A 27,148-nucleotide genomic window follows, 5' to 3' on the forward strand; every position below is an offset into this window, starting at 1 on the left:
GGAGGGCAGGCTGAAAAATTCCCCGTGGGCGGGAGGGTGTAGCTGTGGAGTGCGCATGCGCACATGAGGAGCCAGACTGGTCGGGAGGGCTCTACTACACCGAGAAGGAGAGCGAGTACGTCAGTACATCAGAGAACAGCCCGAAGGGACGCTTGACAAGGAAGAAGTGGCCGGTCCCTTAAAATATTAAGACAAAACCTTGGAAAACGAGAGCTCGCTGTTGTTGTTTTTCTTCTCCTCGGTCAGTGCATATATAGATGACACCGGAGCATGTCACCATGACAACGTTTGGACTTTACACAGTATCCTTCTTCATCTCAGAACGTGCTCAATAGATATAATAATCGTAAGAGTCGTGTAGGACTGTCAGTTGTAAACCCTAGAAGAAGATCGCAGAAGACAGTCATGGAACAGAGACTTGGTACAATGATCAGCTAGCGTCTTATGTACCCAATCTACAAGATTAGAGGAGAAACCGAAGACAGCACACCTGGAGCGGCTCGAGCAGAATGGATTTCAGCACCATTCGGAACCTCATCACTAGATACGTGAGTAGAGACCATATCACTCTCCCAACTTGTTGGTTTGGTTTGCTCCATGTCGAAGGGCTGCAGTGCTTTTTTTTGTACTTTAAAGCAGCAAATGACACGTTTGTCCGTTCACAAGGCGTGTGTGCAACACTTTTGAGCCTCTCTGTGAATATGTACTGCTAGCAATGGACGCAACCGGTATTTACAGTTACTGTAAATCTCAGGCGTTTGTTATGAAGTTATCACTGCGGTTCAATTCCGATTCCGGTTGACTGTGACCTGAATACTCGAGCGAAGTCACTAATGTAATATTTTAATGTCTCATGATGACACCGGCTGAGCTCATGACTGAGAACCACAGCGTGTGTTATGAAATATCAGAAATGCAAATTGGCTTCATTGAACTGAAACAGGCGCGGAGGGACAGGTGTTGGTCATTGAAAAAGAATGCGATTTGACAATACTGTTTGAAGACGTTCGTGTACCAAGAGAGTTCGTTATCTTTAACCATTAGAATCACCCTATGAAATCCCAAATCTTATGTTGTGGTTGTAAGAACATGTTTTATTAAACTAAAATCTAACAGACAATCTAATAAAATCTAAAATTTAGTTTTTAACACATCAAATGTGTCAATTTCCTCCCTTAAAATGGCAGTTTTGGCTAAACATAATTAGTGTTTTATACAACCTTGCTAATTACTGTAAGAACAGTAATAGAATATCTATTTTTCTTTAATTCAATGAAAAATAACATTTTATCAATAACTACAAACCAACGTTTGCTCCAAACTATCTAGTGAAAGCTTAATTTTGATAGAATTTGCTAATTTTGTTTGTTTAATCCTGGTTTATTTAAAAAATTTTAGGGATATTGCATTTAGATCGACCTCTTTTATTGGTTGTTTATAAAGGGAATACAATTAATTAAAAAATACACTGTAAAAAATGATTTTATGGTGAAAAACAAATGTAATTTTTACATGAAAAAGTTAGTTCAGGCAAAAATTAAAAAAAAACTAAGTAAATTCTATATTGGTACTCAATTTAAGCATGTAGAAATGAAAGCGTAAATTATAAAATTAAGTAAAACTACTCAACTTTTCTGGTACTGGTGTTCCCATCATGCACTGGACTTTGAATCATTAATTAGGTTGATTTTTTTTTTTTTTCACTGTTTTCCAGCTGTTTTTACACTGTTTTATAATTGCTTTTGTGGTTATGTTTAGTAACTTGCCATTTTATAACATTTGGAGTTCATTTTCTACTCAAAATGCCACATTCACACTCAAAAACGAGCCACCGTCATTGTGTACCAAGTATTAAGGTCTCTGTGTTCAGGTGCCGCTTTACTTCTATTATGTAGATATGGTGTCTACACAATATCTATTGTATAATTTACTTTGATGTTTCTAAGTAAAGCATACACTTTAAAAGCATGGTTTAATTCAGTGTTATATTGTTTGAGTAAAATGTATTGCAAAAGAAACTTCAACTAAGTAGAAATTACTCAACCTTTTACTGGCCAAGTTAAAATTACTTGCAAAAGAAAAATTAAGTAAATTTTACTTATTGTTTTTTATTACTGGAAAGTGCTACAAAGGCTGAATTATATCTTATTGTGTGCATCAGTTAAAAAAATACATTAAATTCCATCAGAAAAACTAACATTGTTGCTCTACATTGTTATATTATATAATCAAATCGTTTTCATAGACGGGTTCAATCGATAGGTACTGTATGTCAATCCTACACAGATTAGACCTGCTTTTAAGCCACTTAGCACTCAGTATAGGCAAGAGTACATGCTAAACCAACTGTCCAAGCTGTTGGGGGTTAGAGAAAGAGATTTGCTCAGTAACTGAAATTGATTTAGATATGTGCGAGCATGTAAGGACATTTTACTATAGACAACATTCACTTAGAGTAGAGTGACACTTTGAAAAGAGTGTCTAACTTCATAAAAGATACTATTTTTAAATTATATAGTAGTACATATTAGGTTTTGTGGTTTAAAAAATATATGTAAATACAATAACTTGAAGATATTATGCAAAATGTATGTGTGCTGCTGAGAGCCTAATGTTAGGACAGTTTCTGATCTCGAATGTTGTATTAATTATGTTAGATGCGATGTGAAACAACACTTAAGTGGTTTATAGTGGCTAAAATGGTGAAAAAGCCTATCAAATTAATTGCATAAGCATTTAGTTCTCCATCACTGAAGGCCATATGAATCTGTTATTCTGTAGTCTGTCACTGTAATCAAGCTGACACGCGAACAGATGAGCAAAATCTCTTGCGCTGTCTAGACAGTCTGTAAAAAAAAAAAACAGATGAAAAGATGAAGAGTGTGTGATAAACATGACGTGAGCAATAATGGTCGTGTCATGTCACAAACACCTCTCACCTGTCTGTTTGTATGTTTGTGTTTTGTTTGCTCGGGTTTTTACGGTAAACCATATAACACATAGGGCTCAACAATAAGGCCAGTGTGAGAGAGTTTTGGGACAGAATGATCGCTTCAGTGTTATTTTAGTGTGATTTTTGAATTAGTTTTTATTTTTGTATTTTCAGTTTTTGTCATTATTACTGGGTTGAATTCAGGTTGATTGGGACACTTTTCCCAATGGCAAAAAGTGTCCCAATTAACTTGAATTCACCCTTAAATATCTATATACTTATCGTTATAGGTAGTAATTCATTTCTATTTCAGTTTTAGTTAAAACTAAATGAAAATGAGAAATGTTGCCTTGCCAACTAAAATAAAATAAGTTATTTCAGTCTTAGTTTTAGTTTACTATAATGGCCCTGGGCTGCTTGTCTCACTAAATATTACATTTGTTAATCATATTGGGGTTTTATGCCTTGCAAAGATCATTTAACCAGTTAAAAAATGTTTGTATCTCAAACATACAAAATCATATTTGCCTCAGTGAGCTTTGAGAAAAATGCTTTATTTGAAATGCAAAGCAATAAAATGCAAGTCTCTGTTTCTAAGCTTTGAAATAATTCATCCCGAGGAAAAGTTTAAACATTTATGAAAGGTAAATACAAGTCAGTTTTTATGGAAAACAAGCAGTTTGCTTATCCCACCCTAACCAATCATTTAGAGAGAGCTGTGTCATGAGATCGGACGGAGTGTGTTAGTCACATGAATGTGTGTGTGTTTGATAGCCTGTGAAAAGCACAGTCCACCCCACTGCTCTTTGATCTAATGCGTGGTAATGCAGGTTGGCAGAGTGAGAGGAGAAAAGCAAATGAGAGTACCGGGCAGACGAGAGATGGAGCGAGAGAAGGATGGAGAATGAGATGGGTCAGAGGAGATGAGAAATAAGTCCCTGTGTGGATTTGACTGGCTCAGACAACAAAGGAAGTGACAGTGGAATGATTTGCTTCCACCTGTAGTAGAGTCTGTCTGCTGAATGGGCATTTTCAATGTAGGAAGATAAATATGAAATGGAAATGTGAAACCTGTTTTAATATGCAAAGCTCACCATTTTTCGTTCAGCTAGAATAGTAGGTTAGAGAAATGGAAATTATTGTCTTCTTTGAAGTCCAGCGGAGTGTTTCTGAATTAGATTAGAATTCAAGCATGTCAGAATGATCAGTTGCATTCCAAATATGCTTATTCTGAAGTGAAGTGAAGTGTAATTTTTTTTTTTTCGGCATTCAAATATTTAAAATACTAAGTAGGTTCATTCTCCTTAGCACAAAGAGTAAACTCTGTGGTGCTTTCAAAATATTGAGCATCCCAACCAGCCTAACATAGCAATATTTTCAACTAATGGTGTGAGTTATATATATATACACACACTACCTGAGCATGAAGAATCATTTTCACACATGAATTGGCACCTCTGAGTACAGACCTTAATTTAATTGAAAGTTTTTGGGATGTGCTGGAGTAGACTTAACAGAGTGCTCACCTCTTGCATTGTTAATAGAAGATCTTGACCAAAAATTGATGCACCTCTTCATAAATAACATTTATTTAAATAACATTTATTTCCATCGAAAATGATTCTTCATGCTTTTTGAACCATTCTTTCACAATTTTAACCCTGGTGAATCTTGACATTGTCATCCTGGAATATGGCCATGATGTGTCTTCCTACATGGTTGTTTAAGAAATGAAAAGCTACACACTCCATCTTTTAGGGTTAAAAGAACCGTTGCCAAACTTATAACATGCTAGAAACATAATAATCACTGTAATAATGATCCATTCATAGATTCTTAAGTATTTGCCTATTCAAATCCAAACAGTGACTTTTTTTTTTGTCCGGGCAGTGTATATAAAAATCATACTATTGCTGTAAATGCATACTGTCCTATTCCGAACATAGCAAATTAACTGTTTCTTAGCTGATTTTTGTTTAACCATCACTTTGATTTAATAATACAAAATAATTGTCTTCAACAATATGCATAATTATTAACCTGTTAGCGTTACACATACCTTATAAAAGAGACCATGCATATACTCCAAATGGTTGAAGAACAGAATGCAATTTACTTTGGGTACACCTTTTTTAGGCGTTTTAGGCAAATTTTACCCGAATGTTAAGGGGTTAACTTGACAGAACTGGTTTCCAGTGCTTTATTACTGCACAACAAAAAGGCAACTTCCAGCCATCGCTGGACTCTGAATAATTTCCATCCTTGGACAGGAAGTAGCATGACTGCCTATATCCTGTCTCAGGAGGCTTCAAGGTAATTTGAGCTCTTTGTACAGAAGTAATCTCATCGTCTGTGGTCAGCATCAGGAAAGACTTATTGGAAATCATACATGACAGTGAAACAACATGTAAAGTCATTATAAGCAAGTTCATACTTCAATGTTTCTCTTTACAGCTTTGAACATGATGATTTTACAGTATTTCATAAAATCCATTTAGTATGACATTAGACTAACTGTAGTTGTCTAGGGTAGTATTATTTGGATTTTGCCGCCATTTTTTTAAATTATTTTACTCAAATTGAAAAACCCCATTATAAAACCCCATAGGGAAATCTTGAAGGAACCAGTGGTGATTGGCGAATTCCTGCCCCATTGTTTTTTAAATATTTATTGTTGCATTATGTTTCATTTCACATACTATTATAAAACAATTATATGCAATATACAGCGTATAATGCATGGTATGCAGTAAGCTTGCCAGTTATGCCAAACATAATAACATATTGCATTGTTTCAAAACATATTTATATAGCATTAATGGAATTGAATGGTGCAAACAAGTGAAGCAGCACACATTTTATCAATAAAACCAACGTAATGCAACACTTTAGAGCACATCATCCAATACAGTGCATGCCAGAAACTAGCTGACCAAGCAAAGAGAAATAAATATACATCATTAAGACAACCACTGGCGTTACTGTATCTTAGCTTACTGTATGTCATATTTTAAACCTTTGTCTGAATAGTAACACCCAACAAATTTGAACAAACCAGATATGGGTATTTACTGTAAGTGAGTTTTTTATGATGGATCAGGTTAGTTTAATAAAGCTAACAGCAGTAGATCTGGGTTATGCTGTTGTTAAAGCAGTGTTTTCTAGCTTTTTTCTTGCCACAGCACAGTTTTGATGAGTAAAAAAATCCCACGGCACACCACTATGCAATAAAACAACAAAATTGCACAAACATGCTTCAAAAGGCATATTAAAAGTGGATATTAAAAGTAGTACTCACATTTAATGTGAAACTTGAGCTTAAGTCAGGTAGGAACACAATGAGGCCATATAGGTATATATGATGTTGTTGGTGATGATAAAAACAAAATTACATATACACATTTTTAAAATAATTAAACATTGTGTCATGGTGGTATTGTGGCTCTATATATATATGTTATTATAATGTTAACATTTTATGAAAATCAAGCTCACATGGAGTTGTGAGGTTTTTGACCAGCGAATGACATATTTTGCATTGCAAACAAGAGGAGATCTATCTCCAAACTGCGTGCGGCACTTCATTCACGATAGAGGCGGGGCAGAGTTATGAGGTTTGACTGACAGATTGAGGATCCAATGGAGTTACGAGCTCTTTTAAATCCTTTTCATTGGTTAAATATTTGTAAAACTAACATACGTAAAGGGTGACCAATAGCATTTATTTTTAAAAATAAAAATATAAATAACTATATACTAAAAATAAAACAAAAATAAAGAAATATAGAGATATGAGGTTTCCACCTGACAGTGACGATATATTCTTAACTGTATAGTATATATTTTATTTTAAGTATTTTTTGGCATTTGGTAATTTTCCATGGCACACACGACAACCTGTCACGGCACACTAGCGTGCCGTGGCACAGTGGTTGGGAAACACTGTGTTAAAGGACCAGTTCACCCAAATTAAAATTCTGTCATCATTTTCTTCTCCTCATATTATACTGAATTTACATTTTTGACACTGCTGGTTTAGACTGCTGAAGGAGGTGTGCATGTGCACACATGCAGGCGCTCACGCTTGTTCACCATTTATCCCGCTGACAACGGATGATGACCTGTGAACCGTATCCTGGGATGATAAATGATTTGATGGTAATCAATATGGGTGATGAAATGATAATCATTATCTTCACGCTTGACGTGTCCATCATAGTTGAACTAAAGTTCACGGTCTGCGCCCTTATTTACAGAGTTGGGAGCTCTGTGAGAAAATGACTGTATGATTTTTGCAATAAAATGGCTAAATGTGTTCTCTCAAACTCTTATTTAAACTCTTCCCATTTGAGTGTTCAGCTGCATTCCATTCTGAGCATCTGATAAGTGACAGCAAACTGTCAGCCGAACCCTGGTCCCTCAGGGTCTGTCAAACAGCAGCATCATGTGATTCTTTTCTAAGTAGAATGATCTAATGACTGTTGCTGTGGTCAAACATGATGTAATAATGCTGATGTTTGTTCCCCAGTGTAAGTGTCACTGGATTTGAGTTCAGTAAAGAAAAGCGCATTCAAAAACTGTGGGGGGGGGGGATAATTGTTTTCTCACTTTGTTGTAGCTTTGGGGTGGAAACATGGCAGTGTGAGAGTGAGAAAAATGCTTGATTTCTTTTTTTTTTTTTTTTTTTTTTTACTCGCTCTTGAAGAAAACTTAATAAAGGTCAGAAAGACATTCTTATGTTTTGACAGAATTGTCACCTTCCATAAAAATATCAGTCTCTCTTCTCTCAAGCAGAAAATAGTGTCTCTCTCTCTCTCTCTCTCTCTCTCTCTCTCTCTCTCTTTCTCTCTCTCTCTATTCTTCAAGATAATATTAAATAGTCATTTGACAATCATATGACGGTGACTGTGAAAGTCTGTGGTATTTGTATTGGGTTTCCTGTACTTTCAGAGAGCAATTAAATCTGAACTCTTGGAACTAAGTTGTAGGTCAGTGGTCTACAGAAAAACCAAACCTTTCAGTCTTAATCAAACTTTACAGCCAAACAAAGAGTGTAGAGACAATTAAATTTGAAAGGGAAGCTTAAGATAGAAACCAGCAAAAGACCTGGAGTTTGGAGATCTTGGGTGTAACCCTGTTTAGAGTCATTTCACCTGTCCTTAGAAAAAACCAACATGCTGTAACAAGCAGAGAGTGTTGTTCATTCTTTAAGATGGGGATTTTTCTTTCTTTTTTCCAGGGGGGGGTTTAAATGAAGTGTATCTGTATCTAAATGAAAACATCTGCTTGTTTTTTTTTATTAATATCTATATCGTGATCACGCTAACAAACATTGCAGTTCTTCTTCATAATGAAAGTTTATTATCTGCATGCGTTTTAAAGCTTTATTCGTTTAAACTTCTAATTTATCATTTTATGAGCGCACACCTCTAAAGCACACGCACAGAAAGCTGTCTGTCAGACGGCACGTCTCGTGAGTACTAAACTTCTCTTTCATGTTTTTTGTTGTGTCTAAACTGTCAAAAACACAAAGTTCTCAAACACAGTCGGGTTATGTCTGTAAAAGTAAACAGCAGGGACAGAAATCGCGTGTCTATATTAGATCTGTGGTGCATTCCCTTCAAAAACAAAACTAATCCACTGCGTCTTCAGCGGCTCAGATGTCGGGAGTAAATGAAGACTGTTATGTTCACTCTTACATCCAACAGCAAAACCCCTCAATCGCTTACGAGACATTCTTGTCACTACAGCTGCTCAGGCCGTCGAGACAATGCCGGACATTGTACAACTCGCTCTAGGGCGGAAACTATGCCAATACGGCAGAGTCCGTCAACGGTTGTGGGTGGGGTCTGCTGAATGTGTCATCACATTTCCCAGAAAATGAAAACGGCTTGTTCTATGAGACTGTTGAGGTTTTATGGGGATTAAAAAAAGGAGCTGGTGGATTTTTATGATTATAGGGTGGTTGTGTACACACTCTGCCAACACACATTTATGTTCAAACAGCATGTAAAAGTGAAAGATTTCTACCACTAAATCAGGATAAGGAAGGACTAAATCATACTTTAGACTGGTCAAAGCCACTGCAAATGCTCTGATAAAAACAGACCTTCTGCTCCCATATAAAGTACTGTAGCTCTTGAGGGCTTGCTGCACTCTTAATGCAACAGTCAGAGGAAAAAGCCACTGGAATAATGGCCTATTGATGGCTGTGAAATTGAATTGTGCTTGTTAAAAGAACACATGACCCTCCACTCGATAGCAATAGAGAAGTCTGAATGCCATTGAATGGGCAGGTATTTATCTGAGAGAGGATTTTGGGCATTACATTTAGCTTTAAGATAGGGAGAGTGGAGTAGGAGTGGAGGGATTCATTCGAAACAGAACATGACCTTCAGTGGAATACACAGTGATATTTTTTCACTTTGTTTCCCTTAAACTTTGGGAATGTTATCCTGTATACTACATTTATGTATATACTAAATCTAAATGAAAAATGAATCTGTCATCATGACATAAAAGAACTGCCAGCCCTTCTCAAGAAATCCCTGCATGCTGTGTAGTAATAAAATGATGTTTGGTTTGAGTTATTCAACAGACATTCTTTGCTGAGTCAGACTGTCTTTATATGAACGTGTTGTTGAGTTTATGCAGTGAACCCACAGATCGATGGAAGCATTTACAAGGGCTCAACTGCTTAGATCCAGGTGTCCCTGAATGGAAATTCATGCTGCACTTGTTTCTTTGCTGACCTGAGATCAGTTTAACACTCTGTCTGATTTTAAGCCCTGTTTACTTCTGGTATTAAGATGCCTTTTGGTCGATCGGATCACAAGTAGATGAGGCAGACACATTCCCACATACACCTGGTATTTCAATCCCTCTCTTTTGTCCGCTTTCAACCAGTGATTTCAAAATCATCTTGATTTCTTCGAGAGGAGGGTCTATAAGCACACCGAATGCTGTTAGTGTGTGTTATAAATCAGGAGTGTTGAGAGAACATTGTGCTTGGTACATTTTTCATCTTCAAACCAAACTTAGGTCTTCAGCCTACAAAGTTTAAATCCCATCTGGCTATCGCGCTTCCCATAATATTTATGCATTAGGTCAGTAGGCAGAAAGTTGACAATCTTTTGTGGCTGTTCGAACACATTCAACTACATGAGCATTTACACCATGAAAACAATCTAGTCAATGCGTTTTCGACTACCTCTGGAAGTGGTCGACAACCTCAAAACATTCCAGATCCTGCTTATACCTGTATTTATACCTGTATTTGGCGTCATCCACTTGTGATCCGATCGACCAAAACGCATCTTAATACCAAGTGGAAACAGGGCCTTTGGTAGAGAATGGACAAACTAGCCCCAGATCACTGTGAAAGGGAACGTTCTAACAAGTTCTAAGCCCTCTATGGGAAATAGATTAAGAATTGTCCCTTTTTGTCCAGTCAAAGACTGGGGGACATCCTCATGAGTATATGCATTCAGTAAGGTTTTTGGGTTATTGCACATATAGACCTGATTTTTTTTTTTTTGTTTGTTTGTTTTTTTTACACATGGAAGTAATTATTTATTTCTAGAACTGACTTTATATTTCTAATCTTGAAAGTCCCATTTTTAAATAAATAGCCTGGAATTAATTACAATTATTTTGCTTAAATGAATGGTTAGATTGAAAGAGCTATATTTAGCATGTAATGGTCATTTGGCTTTTCACAGGTGACCAGATGGAAGTTTCATAAATGTGAAATATAAAAGAGTGTTTTAATATATCCCTTTATTTATCAGGCACTGCCATCTAACCTTCACTTGTCCTCATTCGCTTTTTCGTTTCATCCCATCCCACCATCATCCCACTGAATGCACTAAAAGAGATTAACCTGACAGGAGAGTTCAGCAGACCAAGCTGCCAAAAGTTCTGGTCATATGACCTCACCTCTGTCTGATCCCATAAGGCCCCTGTTGGTGGTAAGAACCAGGCCAGGAAAGCACAGAGAGATTTATTGGAAAATATATTTTATATTTTTTTAAAATATAGAAATTTTATATTAAATATTGGATATACTGCATTTGTCGCAGTGGAACAAGAGACTTTTTCTAGACCAATTGGGTAAATTAATATTGTGAATACTCATACACTGCCGTTCAAAAGTTTGGGGTTGGTTAGATTTTTTTAAAATAAAAAAAAAGTTACAAAAGGTTTTTATTTCAAATAAATACTGTTCTTTTATTCATCAAAGAATCCTGAAAAAGTGTATCACGGTTTCCACAAAAATATTAAGCAGCAACTGTTTTCAACATTGATGATAATAAGAAGAAATGTTTTTGAGCAGAAAATCAGCTTATTAGAATGATTATGTGACACCGAAGACTGGAGTAATGATGCTGAAAATTCAGCTTGAGAAAAATACATTTTAAAATATAAATAGAAAATAGTTCTTTTAAATTGTAATAATATTTCACAATATTTACTGTTTTACTGTATTTTTGACAAATAAATGCCACCTTGGTGAGCATAAGAGATTCAAAAACAACTTCTTTAAAGTGTGTTTATAATATAAAGTATGTTAGTGCATTGAGGTCTGTTTGTACTGTAGCTAAAAGTTTTTGTCTGTCCAACAGTGTAGCTATTTGAATAGAATAGAGGGGCGAAATAGGCAACAGACTTATAAGACTGCCAATCAAGAGAGCTGGTATCATCTCATTGCCCTTCAGGCATTGTGTGAGTATGTGTGTGTGTGCATCAGTCCAACACAAGCAGTCCTTGTCTGAGCGACTCACAAACGGAGCATGTGACGCACTGAGTTGGGGATCTGCACAACTAAACATAGGGGATGGAAACTGACAGCACAAAATGGATGGCCATTAACAATGTGACCCAGTGACTTCCAGTTCCCCATAGACCTGTGCTATATCTTCTGATAATGAGAAAGGAAACAAAACGTCACACTTTGTAACACAGTATTCCTAAGAGACTCTCCACATGTTCTGATGATGAACTTCTTTATGCAGGTGCAAGAAAAATAGGAAAGTATTGTAGATAACAGTAACACCACAGCCAAAAACAGTCTAACTGTGCTCATTCATGCGGATATAGCCACAGCACTATCACATATCAACACACACACATACTGGATCTGTATAAAGCTATAATAATAAAATGCTCTCTTTTCAGGTCATAGTGACATTTAAAGTGCCGTATTCTGTCAGGAAGCAATTTTTAGTCTTGTAATTTAAGAATGGACGGCAGAGCCAAATCTATTAGTGTTTTATATAGTAAAATATGTAATATGTGGTTCCATCTATCTATCTATCTATCTATCTATCTATCTATCTATCTATCTATCTATCTATCTATCTATCTATCTATCTATCTATCTATCTATCTATCTATCTATCTATCCATCTATCCATTATCTATCTATCTATCTATCTATCTATCTATCTATCTATCTATCTAAACCTTTTATTCTGTTTGTCTGTCTATCCGTCCGTCCATCCATCCATCCATCCATCCATCCATCCATCCATCCATCCATCCATCCATCCATCCATCCATCCCACTAAATTTGTTGTTTTAGAAGCACTGTTAAATGTAAACATGGCAATTACTGCCTGATTCTAAATTTCTGTGCCCATCAGGGTGGATTATGAAGACTAACATGTTTGTCTGCCTTCCTGCTGGTTTGCTTAATTATGTATGAGATCAAAGTCACGGATGAAGTCATGTTATTAACATGCCCAGGACTCATGATGATTACAAGATTAGTGCTCCCTGTGAGGAGGCTACTTAATGAGCACAGACTAATTAGCCAGGCGCCACACTGCCTATTAGAGATCTCTACAACCAAGAAAAGTTGATTTAGTGATCGCAGAGCCTGACTTGTTGCAATTTGCATCGTGCATCAGATTATAGAATTATAAAGTTTGTTGTCAAAGACTGAGGACAGAATAAGAAAGGTGGTTAATAATAATAATAATAATAATATCAATAATAAAAATAGAAAATGAGATACTTATTTGTCATTTTTACCCAAGCAGAAGGAGAACAGGAATTTACTATTGGAGGCATTGACTGTTGCCAGATCTTCCCTTATGAATCAAGTCTATAAGGCAAATACCCAATACACTTGTAGGAGCACTACTTGGAAAACTATAAAGCTGGCTGGATAAGAAGGTGTGAAGAAAGAAAAAGCTGTCATCTTTTCCTAACATTTACTTTGAACTCTCCTCATTTGAGTACATGCCGTGACCGTGGGCCATTTCTGCCTAGGAGCTTACAGAAGTACAGGAAGCAAGAGCATTGATTTATTAAGAGTTGGCAAATTAAACCAAACCTCATGAGAACACCTGGCTTTTTCGGCAGCTCCATTTGCCAGCATGGTACATTAATGTACAGAGGGATAATAGTCGCCGCCGTCTGTGACTCTCTTTGACTCCAAGAGAATATGCTGTTTTAGACTCTGGAATTACTCATGATTAACTGATGGTATTGCGTGTATGATGATGGCATTTGTCATCTTCCTCCATGGGGTATTTGAAAATGAACTTTTTTCCCCCATGATGCAGTTCCTTAAAAACCCAGTCCGTACTTGTGAGTGGCCATTTATTGTTTTGACAATGATAAGTTGTAATGTATGAGAATATTAAGGGGCTATCATTACCAGAAGTTGCCTGTGGTCAGTTTAAATAGGAAGCTGCTTTCTTCCATTGCTGGGCGGACATGTGTGTACTGGGTCATGATCATCACATTTAATATCCATTTGGACCCATCTGACCCACTTTAGACTTGAGAGACACTAAAGGCCTAAAGCAACATCTTAAAGGGTTAGTTCACCCAAAAATGAAAATTCTGTCATTAATGACTCACCCTCATGTCGTTCCAAACCCGTAAGACCTCCGTTCATCTTCAGAACACAGTTTAAGATATTTTAGATTTAGTCCGAGAGATTTCTGTCCCTCCATTGAAAATGTATGTACGGTGCGCTGTCCATGTCAATATCAAAGTAGTCCATGTGACATCAGTGGGTTAGTTAGAAGTTTTTGAAGCATTGAAAATACATTTTGGTCCAAAAATAACAAAAACTACGACTTTATTCAGCATTGTATTCTCTTCCGGGTCTGTTGTCAATCCGGGTTCACGACTCCGCAGTGGCGCTGCTGACGTGTTATCCGGTGCGCCCGAGCTTCGTTTACAGTCTGAGGGAGATGCACGCTGTATTTAAGCTATTCTACATTGTTTGTATTTTGGTATTGCTATATTTTTTAAAATGGTGCGTAAGTGTGCATGTCGCGGATGTCCTAATCACCAAAAACAACGACGTAAAAGTGCATTACCAACGCCGACAGATGAAAGGATTCAATGGAATCAATTCAATGGAATCAATTCAATGGAAAGGATTCCGGAAGAGAATACAATGCTGAATAAAGTCGTAGTTTTTGTTATTTTTGGACCAAAATGTATTTTCGATGCTTCAAAAACTTCTAACTAACCCACTGATGTCACACGGACTACTTTGATGATGTTTTTATTACCTTTCTGGACATGGACAGTCTACCCTACATACACTTTCAATGGAGGGACAGAAAGCTCTCGGACTAAATCGAAAATATCTTAAACTGTGTTCCGAAGATGAACAAAGGTCTTACGGGTTTGGAACGACATGAGGGTGAGTCATTAATGACATAATTTTTATTTTTGGGTGAACTAACCCTTTAAGGTTTTTACTGTAGTTACTTGAAGAAACAAATTCCTGATTGTCAACACTCATATTTTGCTTATTTTTAGCTTGCTTGAGTGAAGATTCTGGATCCAGATCCATATTACTTCTCCTAATCACTGTAGTATGGAGTACTGTTTCTAAACTGATCCCAGATCATTCTATACTCTTAAAAATAAAGGTTCTGAATTGGCATCTATGGTTTAATGAAGAATCTTTAACATCCATGGAACGTTTCCATTGGACTGAAGGAAAATGTTATTTAGATTATTAAAATGTTCTTCACACTAAGAAATAAATCGTTCTTTTAAGAGCTGTTCACTGAAAGGTTCTTTGGGGAACCCAAAATGGTGGTTCTATGTTATTGCTGAAAAAAAAAAAAAACAACTTTTTTGCTCCTTTATCCATTATTTTGAAAATATTTGTATGAACAGGTATCCTGTACATTAAGGCTCAGCAGAATCTTGTTCTATTGACCCATTTTACTTTCCCTAGGGGAATATGAGGGCCCAAAGATAGATAGAGTTGTTAACATTCCTGGATTTTTGCTTGCGCATCTTCTTGTGGATAGTCAAGCATTCTTATATCTCCACACAGGAATGTCTCCACTTTCACTCTGTATCTCATTCTCAAATTAAGCTAAACTTACTTAACTGTGTGAGCTGAAGACGAGCATAGAGGTTGGTGGAAGCAATAGTCGGATCAAGAATCGGATAACATTAAAATCACACAGGGAAAAGCCGTTAATGGGTACAACATAGAGCCGGGGACCTCATAAGACCCCACAATCCTATGAGTCTCTGGATGATAAAGCATTTGAATGAGTAATTTCTTTGAACTGAGGAACAGGTTGAGAGAGTTCATAGTGGTTTCATTGTGAAGTGGAGGATTAAGCCACTTTAGTAATGTTAGTCTGAGAGTCGAAATTGACCTTCATTGTGTTACACAGTAAGAGGGTGCATTCCGGGGACTCGTAGTATAATGAGAATAATGGGATGCTAAACAGTAAAAGTCCACATAATAATGGTAGAGATTCTGCAATATACCCTTACTGTATTTGTGCAGCTGTCATTGGGAAGAACTGCTTTACATACAAACCAAGACGTTTTATTGTTTACACTTCCAACATTATAACTTGCCACATTAACATATTAATAATCATTAATAACCATTGGAACACTTATCCACAATGAAAACTATATTATTAATCAATATCTCATGAGCAAGACTGCTGATCAGCACGATTGCGAGTGTGATCTTGTTTATGGAACTGTTGTATAAAAATGAATTAACTTATATTTTATGCACAATTATACACAAATGATCAAGTCATGAGAGTCATAATTTACTATACATTTTTAACAAACTGTTTAATTCATTCATTCATCTTCCACCACAAATTACTGTATCGATATAAAACTTTGGTCACATCACCCACCTTTCGAGCTGAAATACTCTGAAAATTTTGAAATGTTCTTACTTGTGTGGAGATGCTTGGCACTCAATGTGGGATTCTAATGGAGCTTTGACTTTTGGAGTCAGTCAGATGGCTTGAGGCTGTATAACCGATAACTGAAAGTCCTCTCAGATTTCCTTTTCTTGCTTCTCTTGCTTCTCTTGAAGGTGCATGCTCTGCTTATGTAATGTTTGCCTATGACTTTCAGAAATGTTTTATTTTTCCAGCATCTTATATTTTATTCAACGGTCTGGTGCGGGTGCATTGACCATTCTCACATTCTGTAAGTCAGATGTGTGTTAATATCGCTAATGGTAGATTTCTGCCATACCCTGGGCTTACTGAAAGTCACTGGCAGGTGGAAGAAGCAGACTCCCATTTTTTTGCAGGAAGATAAAAGCTGAAGCTATATCACTGATTGCATGGGAATTGAATGGGATGGGCACGCTTGAATCAATTCATTTAGGTTTATCACCATTTGTGACGTTACCTGAATTTTAGAATTTATAGCCAGTGTTGTGAAGATGAAACTTTATGCCACAGTTCAATTTTATGTTTATACAGGAAGTGTTTCTGAGGCATTAGGGAGCACCTTTATTAAAGGTGCCCTAGAATTAAAAATTGAATTTATATTGGCATAGTCAAATAACAAGAGTTCAGTACATGGAAATGACATACAGTGAGTCTCAAACTCCATTGTTTCCTCCTTCTTATATAAATCTCATTTGTTTAAAAGACCTCAGATGAACAGGCGAATCTGTTACGTAACAGTCGGGGTGTACGCCCCCAATATTTGCATATGCCAGCCCATGATCGAGGCATTACACAAGGGCAGAACGTCTGGATGTGCACAGCTGAATCATCAGACTAGGTAAGCAAGCAAGGAAAACAGCGAAAAATGGCAGATGGAGCAATAATAACTGACATGATCCATGATAACATGATTTTTTTAGTGATATTTGTAAACTGTCTTTCTAAATGTTTCGTTAGCATGTTGCTAATGTACTGTTAAATGTGGTTAAAGTTACCATCGTTTATTACTGTATTCACAGAGACAAGAGCGGTCACTATTTTCATTATTAAACACTTGCAGTCTGTATAATTCATAAACGCAACTTCATTCTTTATAAATCTCTCCAACAGTGTAGCATTAGCCGTTAGCCACGGAGCACAGCCTCAAACTCATTCAGAATCAAATGTAAGCAATACAACAGTATACAATACTCACATAATCTGACACATGCATGCAGTATGCATAATGAACACTTTGTAAAGATCCATTTAGAGTGTTATATTATCTGTGTAAACTTTGTTTATGCACTGTTTAAGGCAAGCGCAAGCTCCGGGAGCGGAGAGCGCGCGATTTAAAGGGACCGCAACCTGAATCGTCACATTTCTAATGATGCCCCAAAATAGGCAGTTAAAAAAATTAATTAAAAAAAATCTATGGGGTATTTTGAGCTGAAACTTCACAGCCACATTCAGGGGACACCTTAGACTTATATTACATCTTGTAAAAAAACATTCGATGGCACCTTTAAAAGTTTTTGAAACACTCTTAAAGTGCAGAAAGTGTTAATAAACAGGGAGAAAGAACAACCAGATTTGTGTTGAGATTGTAGCCAACCTGATGGATAGATCTTATACTGTTCTGTTCTGATTAATCTAAGGGTCATTATGTGACTTGTGCCTTTTCAGTTTGATAAGGATATTTTTAAATTAAAGTATTTGTAAGATTTTAAAATCTTTTAAAATAATGTATGTAGTGTTAATAAACTGCATTTTTTTCTATTTAATTCTAATTTTGTTGGAATATACAGTCAAACCAAAATTTATTCAGACACCTTGAACATTTCATTCATTAATAGTTTATTCACTGTAGTTTACTTTATTTTGCTATCCTCACTTACATAAATGAACTATAGTGTCCTGCACCCACTAGTAAAAATATATCAAAAATATTAAAAATGCCTGAATAATTTTTGGTTTGTCTGTATTTATGCCTTGAAAGATGTGACAAGTTTGACATCAGTTTATAATCAAGGTTGTGAAAATATGCTTCTTAGAATGAAGATTTAATGCTGATATTTCTACCGCTATGCACCTTTCAATTATTATTTGTAACAACGCGTAAGATAAAGTAATAAAAAGTAATTTTTTTATGATTACTTTAAAAGGAAAAAATGGTACACAACCTTTATACAACAAGGCATTATAATAATACATTGTCTCAACTATCATAGATAGATAGATAGATATTTTTGTCTTAATTGTTGAAGAATATGTTTTTACAGATTTAAATGTATAGTAAGTTTTCAGTATCCATTGCATTGGTGAAGAGATTTCTCCACCAGTAAATTGACAAATCAGGTTTACTCTCTCATGTTCGGTTTCATCTGTTCTTCCTCTGGGTTCACAGTGGGGGCGAGAGTGAATTATTCCACTGCAGTGTGCTGTCAATTACAAACCTATGGCTCCATTTTTCAATTAGCTGGAATGCAGGATCCATGGCTGAGATAAGCTGAACATTGATCCTTGTCTGAATCAAGTTTTCTTTCTTTCTTTCTTTCTTTCTTTCTTTCTTTCTTTCTTTCTTTCTTTCTTTCTTTCTTTCTTTCTTTCTTTCTTTCTTTCTTTCTTTCTTTCTTTCTTTCTTTCTTTCTTTCTTTCTTTCTTTCTTTCTTTCTTTCTTTCTTTCTTTCTTTCTTTCTTTCTTTCTTTCTTTCTTTCTTTCTTTCTTTCTTTCTTTCTTTCTTTCTTGACGATACTTTGACGTTTTGTTCTACAACATACACCACACACACTCACACCCCAAGCTGTCTTATCTAGTTACTTATTACAAACTGCTTAAAAATTCGCATTTTGCTATAGGTGTGTGTAATTCACACAATGTTTTTTTTTTTTTAACAATATGTGAGATTATCGAGTATGTCACTAACTTTGCAAAAAACAAACAAAAACACATATTGAGAGTTCAACTGCGCGATGAAGCCTATTAGAATACAGTTAGAATGCCCCTATAGTCCATTATATGAGAGCAAAAACATCCCTTTATGATTTTGTTTTTTATAATTATTATAACATATTGATATAGTTAAGTAATATCATGTGAACGTGATCACAAATTTAACATTGATTTTATATAACAAGTTAACATTGAGTGAGTTACATTTTAGACACAATATTATCTGTTTTTGCTTTGTTTTGCCAATGAAAATAGTTCCAAACAAAGCCGGAACAGCACATTGCAGTGTTTTGTTCCTGAATGAATCTGTGTTTTTGAGTTATTTGAATCAATGATTCAATGACCCATTCATAAAGTCATTTGCTTCTTTTCTAAATGATTTATGTTTTGAACAAATCATTTGAATGAATGATTCACTAAATCACTCATGCAGTCACCTACTGGCGGTTATAGGGTACGTTCACAAGACAACGATACTAAAAATGGAAAAGGTTTTCCTTTGCGTTTTTCACATACAGACACATACACATAAAATCGCTGTATTATTTATGTCAGCCCAGTAGTTGGCGATGTCACTTTGTAAAGAAACACTACGCAACTATAGACTGAACGCGTAATATGCATGTGCATGACCTAGCCAGTTTCACAAATTTGCATTTTGTAGCTTACAAGGAGACAATAACTTTCAATTTCAGGCCCTCAAAATGCCATTGTCATGTAAATGAATGGCAAAAATGCATAAAAAGTTTATAGTTGAAAATGGTGCCATGTAAACAGCCCCTTAGTTTCATTTTTATTTATCCATGACAGATCTAGATCAGCCAAGTTACCAGCACAGAAACAAACTCAGTAAAATATTGTCTAATTTTTTTTTTGTTGTTGTTGTTGCTAATATCACACACCCCTAGTGTGAATTTGTTCATGTCAAGATATTGCACTACAGAGAAGCTTAGCCTAGCAGAGCTTCTATATGACTCATTTGGTAAGTGGGTTAATTAGAGTGACCCACTAAAGAGGAGCAAACATGTGTTTTAATGTGAGGTTAATGATAAAAGTGCTTTCTGCAGGTCGGGACCACTGAGAGCTAAGAGACTGTATCCTATACATTAAATGTCAAGTCAGACCAAGAAAGGATCCCTCCTGTCTGAATAATCATATACAGATGAGTATGACAGGTAAAACTTATTTCTGGTCATCAAAACTGTACAATATATACAGTATATAGGTAAATATACAAATAATGTCAAGCTCAACAAGAAGTTGGAAATACAAAAAAATATATATTTTGCTGATAAAGACAAAAAAATACTGACTTGCAGGAATGCAGGAGTACATAAGAAGTGATATTGCTTCTGTTTTATTGCTCTTGACATATGCTTGTCTGTTTTCAGTTAGAGATTTCACGGATATGGCTCTGTGCTTCATAGAATTTTAAATGGAATGATCAAACAGATACACAGTATATATTAGGGGAGTAACGTGTATTCGTCCTGAATTGTCACGGTTCGGTGCATACAGTCAGACGACAAATACAGTCAGTCACAGGCAATCCGATCCAATGCAATGCAACGCTGTTTGCTAACGGCCACAACAGGAAAAAGTGCAGAAGAATAAAAAATTATCTATGCATACAGTACAGTCCAAAAGTTTGGAACCACTAAGATTTTTAATGTTTTTAAAAGAAGTTTCGTCTGCTCACCAAGGCTACATTTATTTAATTAAAAATACAGTAAAAAACAGTAATATTGTGAAATATTATTACAATTTAAAATAACTGTTTTCTATTTGAATATATTTCACAAAGTAATTTATTCCTGTGATGGCAAAGCTGAATTTTCAGCATCATTACTCCAGTCTTCAGTGTCACATGATCCTTCAGAAATCATTCTAATATGCTGATCTGCTGCTCAAGAAACATTTAATGTGTACAATTGAACAAAATATTTGTGTACAATATTTTTTTTCAGGATTATTTGATGAATAGAAAGTTCAAAAGAACAGTGTTTATCTGAAATCTAATCTTTTGTAACATTATAAATGTCTTTACTGCCACTTTTGATTGATTTAATGCATCCTTGCTGAATAAAAGTATTCATTTCTTTAATTTCTTTTCAAAAAAATAAAAATAAAAATTCTTACTGACCCCAAACTTTTGAACGGTAGTGTATAATGCTACAGAAGCTTTGTATTTCAGATAAATGCTGTTCTTTTGAACTTTCTATTCATCAAGGAATCCTGAAAAAAAAAGAACACAACTGTTTTCAACATTGAAAATAATCATAAATGTTTATTGAGCAGCAAATCAGCATATTAGAATGATTTCTGAAGGATCATGTGACACTGAAGACTGGAGTAACGATGCTGAAAATTCAGCTTTGCATCACAGGAATAAATTACTTTGTCAAATATATTTAAATAGTACACAGTTATTTTAAATTGTAATAATATTTCACAATATTACTGTTTTTTACTGTATTTTTAATTAAATAAATGTAGCCTTGGTGAGCAGACGAAACCTTTTAAAAACATTAAAAATCTTAGTGGTTCCAAACTTTTGGACTGTACTGTAGACTCTAGACAGGAGCATTTCACTAAATATATGCACTATATTAGCTTATATACTTATTAAATGTACTTTACTTGTAATATCTTAATTATTTAATAAATGTTTAAATAAATTTTGTCATGAAAAAAATTTATGACAGTAGCTGTGTAAATTGTCATATTTCAAAAATGGACTAGAAAAAATAATTGAAAAATAATTGTATTATTAGATTTAGAAGTTACTGCGAAACCTCCTTTGATTTATTATATCTAAAAAGTAAATAGCAACTGAATGTAATAGTTTGGGCCCTGTTGTTAATTGTAACCTTTAACATTATAGTAATGTGCAAGAAAAGGCTCTCTGTATATAGTTTACAACATTTGCTGAGAGATTTTTTTTATCCTTAAGAAAATGTTAATTATAATTGAATTTATTTTAAGAGAGAGACAATGTTCAATGTTTGTTTAGTTTTCTCCCCCCGCTGTACCGTACCCGTACCGAACCGTGACTTCAATACCGAGGTACGTACCGAACCGTTTGTGTAACGTTACACCCCTTAATATATAGTATGTGTGTGATTCAGCCACATTGTGGTCACATTTTCCAAACGTGACAGATTGGAATGAGTTTGAGTCCACGTGGCTCAAGTCCTGAGGCTGGTCACATGCTAGCACAGATTGATTATTGTGTGTGTGTGTGTGTGTGTATATTAGCTCATATACTTATTAAATTTACTTTACTTGTAATATCTTAATTATTTAATAATGTTTAAGATTATTGAGATTATTATTATTAATAATAATAATAATCATCATAAAATATTTCATTATTTATTTTCCATTTTGTATCTGAATAATACTGTGTTCATGTTGTAAGGAACTGCTACAATTGCTAAAAGTTTCCACCTAAAATTATTATTATTATTATTATTATGGTGCCATATCATATGGTATATTATTATATTCCATGTATGGTGTCTCTTTATGTTCTAGCTTAAATAAAAATACCTTAGACTTGCAGTTTACATCATTTATCCTTTCATGTCTTTTTGTGCTTTCCATTAACAGTGCTGCTAAATATGGTGATACACAAGGACAGGTACACTTTACACTAATGGCTACTCACTCCAGACCCCTAAATGTTTTATGCGCACATGTAGCACATTGGCTCGGCGTTCCCCGTGAGACTGCAGACACCAGTGAGAGACTCTTATCATGTAAATGGCAATGGGGTTCTGTAAAGACACTTGAGATTAAGCTTGGTGAGAGAAGAACATTATGACATTCAAATCTAGAAGCTTCCAGACCTCTCTGCTCTCTTCCGGGGGCGGAAGTAGCTAACAGATGGAGCGCATTTGAGAGCAAGTGTAGCATTTACCATAGATACACCTCCACCAGCAACAGCATGAACCTCGGTCAGCGAGTGAACGTAGCGTGATCTCCACAGATGGCCAGCATTGTTTTTGTAGATTTTTATACATTTGCTTGCCAGCCTGTCTTTTCTATTTCCTAAAAAAAAATAATTTTCATAATTTCTGGGACAAAATGTAAAAATTAAGCTAAGATGTATCTTAAGATAAGTTTTAGTGGTGAATGATTTTTTTTTTAATGAATCATTTAATTTAATTGCAGTATCTTAAAGGTATAGCAGCACTGTTTAATTTTAAGGGTCACAGAAATGGTCATATACAACTAAATTAATATTTTAGGTGCCAGAAACTGACTAACATTATCAGTGGATCTTGATGTAAAAAATGATTCAAAACATATTGTAAGTAAGTAGTGAAAAGCAGAATAGTACTTTATACATCAGCAGCAGACTGAAAAACGGTCTAACACTTTGGTTAGCATTTTTCGATAGCATCTTACTAGCGTCTTGGAGTTGTTTACCGCACACATTCTCTCTCTCTCTCTGTTGGCCTGTTTCTTGGCTGAGGACTGATTGTTTGGCCTGTTGACAACCCTATTAATCTCAGTCCTGTACGGGCCTGTCTGCCTCCTCCAACAAACTATATTTAAAATGCCTTTTGTGATGTAAAATGTTGTTAACCTTAAAGATGAGCTGACTGGACAAGCATGATACCTCTTATCGCTAGCTACTTTTGTGGACAATCCATGAATTATACACAACCGTTACCAGAGCTACCACTGAATCAATGGCCAGGATGTGTGTGGGTTGTGTTAGAACGGCTGTATTTCAGTCATTCTCGCTGTGCTTATCAGTGGGTGAGATAAAACACATGAAAGTCTGTTTTTTTTGTGGTTTAGACAAGAGCTAACACAAGAACAGCTTGATTTCTGTAACGTCAACAGAGCCACAACAAAGCATTTCACTTTCATTTTGTGTCTAAATATTACTGCATTTATTCATGTTAAAATTACAAATAAAGGCCTTCGTGTATTTGATGGACTTTGTGAAACTCTGAATTTAATGAAAGACTTTCATTTTACTGTTGCTGATTGCTTGTAAATGTTACTGTTTGGTAGGGATTCATGATATAATTATCAGATGATATTGGATATTTAATTGTGTATGCTGTTATTTTTACTTAATTTTTATTTTATTCACATTTTCATTAAATATTATTCCTCCTTTTTTACATTTTTTTTTTTTAAATTTTAGCTAACTTGAAGTGTTTAAATCACTAATAATTAATAATTGTATTAAATGTAATCAAACATATAATGCATATAATATTGTGATGCAGCATTTAAAATTATGGATTTTATTTTATTTATTTATTTCATATTTAGCTGTTTTTTACATTTTTATTATTACTTATTATGTTTATTTTATTTATTTTTTAATTTATTTTTTGCATTTTTACATTTTAGCTCCCTTGAAGTTGTTGTAAAATACTAATAATTAATAATTTAATCAAATGTAATCTTTGTAAAACAAGTGGTGCATAATATTGTGATGCAGCATTTAAAATTATTAAATAATTTTTATTTTATTTATTTATTTCATATTTAGCTGTTTTTATATTTTTATTATTACTTATTATGCTTATTTTTTTATTTTATTTTATTTTTTTACAAAATATTTATCTTTTTTGCATTTTTACATTTTAGCTCACTTGAAGTTAATGGTTTAAAACACTAATAATTAATAATTTAATTAAATGTAATCTTTATCAAAATATAATGCGTATAATACTGTGATAGCGTTTAAAATTATGGATTTTATTTTTTACTGTTTTAGACAAGTTGTCATTTGGACAAAATAATACAGAATTTGAATATCAGCCATTAATCATTTATCAGTCATAATATGAAAATAGTTATCAGCTTATCAGTATTAGCCAGAACACATCACAAATTAAAATTCATGCATAACTAAGATAAAAATTAATAGAAATCTTCTGTGATATTTGTCTTTGGTGAAGTGGAGAACATCCGTGTTTCCACTGACTGTCATATCAATTATTAAATAATGTATTATGTCATCTATCCTCCTCTGATCTTTGTGTTGCTTTACTTTAGACAGGCTAAAAGCATCTCTTGCTTTTTATTATATATAGGATATATTGACTTTTTCCCCACTCACATAGTCACAAAATGTATTGCTTATGCATTGTATTGGATAGATAAGAGCACATAATACAAAATTGTTTGCATGTTTTTCCACATACAATGCAATCATTTTCCGTAATAGAGTAATTCAGGCATAAATGATGCTTATATTTTATCAGACCGCATTAATAATAAGCCCAGTTGGGCTTAACAGTGATTTTTCTTTTCTGTGCTTTATACTTTATACTTTCCTGTAAGTATTAATTTAGAAGACACTACTACTGTACTACTGTAAGTGACAGTCCCACTGGAGAAACCTGAGGTTAAGTGTTCAGTCCTTATGGGATTCGATCCAGACGCCACCCCCCCCCCCCCCTTACCACTATACCACACCCATTGCATCCTTGTTGTGCAATCCAAAACCTGATTTTATAAAACAGTACACAATTAGAAACAGGTTTAATGTGATCACTCACAGACAACTCTGTAATGTACTTTTAAATCCAGACTTATTTAAAAGCTAAAACCAGATTAAAAGCTAAAACCAGATCAATAGCAGAACCGCATTCAGTGATCTCCACTTTAGCTGTACTTAGCAGCAATGAAATGATCTACTGTTTTTTTTTTGTCTTTAAATGCAAGAGGAACATTACGCTTTTAGTCTCACTTAAGGCTTGCCTTGCTAATTTTATATGGTATGTATCGTGTTTTCAGCATTGTTGCTTGGAAACACATTTGCTGACTTGCTTTCTGTATAACAGAATGTCTTTAATACACATGCATTTACTAGAATGCATGCAAGCAAGAAAAGATCCATGAATGCACATTAATCAGACATAAGCATAGGCATTAATATTTTTCCTGGTGTATTATTAAGCATTGATAAAACACATATATCAGAGTAGAGGCTTTCAGACTAATTGAGAAGTTTGTAGAAATGTAATCTAACAGATTTTCTAGGTTATATAACTTGCCGTGTGCTCCATTGGTCAGTGTAGCATGATGGAATGTTCAATCATGTTATTAAAATCCACACGCTCATACTGCACTGTGGATACCTGCTGTCTGCTTTTATTCCAGTCATAAAATATTGTTGCCATACTGTATAAAAATAAAATGACAGTAACTGCTCTCTTTTAAGTAGATAACTTTTAACCATTGCTGCACTGCAACAGCTCATATGATTGAATTTACATCTGCATTTATGTTTTATGATTTTCATTTTTTTCATAACCTGAATAGACAAGTAATATCCTTTTTCCCACTTGAAGCCAGATTTACTAAACAGGGCAAATTAGCATGTGCACGCAATTCCAAAACAGCGGTGATGGGAGTGGATCTACTGGTAAATAATGGCGCAAATAACAGTTAATTGACTAGCGCAAACCTTAGTAAATCACCTAAGGTTTGATTCATTTAAATACTCTCCTCCCATAAATTTTGCGTCTGAAAGGGAAACTCCTACAAATGCATACGCAATAAGGTCAGCCGCAAAAACAACTGTCCACACCTTTTCAGCGCTAATTTTTCACGGTGTATCTTGTAAATCCTGACGGTAGTTTTTTTTAACACCAAAAGATGGTGTGCGCTGGAACAAGCTGTTAGTAAATCTGGCCCTTAAAGTGATAGTTCACCCAAAATGGTCTTGATTTACTGTCTTTATGAACTTTTTAATGTGCTTTAATTTTTTTCATCTGTGGAACACAAAAAAAGATGTTTTGCTAATGTCCATAAAATGAAAGTGTTAAGGTCTTTGCACACTGAGTCCAGAATTTTCGTATGCGTTTTTTTCGTACCCGTCATCCTAAAAATTTGTCACACACAGAAATCTTGCACATTGAGTCCGATGCGTATTAATTAATACTTTGCGAAAAAATTCTCAAAACAATACAAAATGTAGTCTTCAAGCAGCGAGGATGACTTTGTTGTCCTCTCTCTTCTTAAAAAGAGAAAAAGAAAGAGGAAATATCGGGTCCATCCAATCCTGAGATTGCATAAAGAGGAAGGAGAGTT

General features: G+C 34.9%; 1 protein-coding gene across 7 annotated transcripts in view; it reads left to right on the top strand.

The window, feature by feature from the left end:
* The first annotated feature begins 13 nt into the window (after nt 1-13).
* Nucleotides 14-27,148, top strand: part of atp11a (ATPase phospholipid transporting 11A) — an 84,085-nt gene continuing 56,950 nt past the window's right edge. For 3 of the 7 annotated variants that reach the window (XR_007185746.1, XM_048196464.1, XM_048196463.1), the window contains exon 1: nt 18-548. Coding sequence is in view for 6 of the 7 variants with exons in the window: in XM_048196464.1 (XP_048052421.1) it covers nt 510-548 (39 nt within the window). In the remaining variant the exon portion in view is untranslated. Of the gene's footprint in view, nt 549-27,148 lie in introns of all 7 variants that reach the window. The other 4 variants (XM_048196459.1, XM_048196460.1, XM_048196462.1 and 1 more) reach the window with 4 other exon arrangements.

Source organism: Megalobrama amblycephala, linkage group LG7, assembly GCF_018812025.1.
Source record: "Megalobrama amblycephala isolate DHTTF-2021 linkage group LG7, ASM1881202v1, whole genome shotgun sequence".
In the NCBI taxonomy this organism is placed as follows: domain Eukaryota; kingdom Metazoa; phylum Chordata; class Actinopteri; order Cypriniformes; family Xenocyprididae; genus Megalobrama; species Megalobrama amblycephala.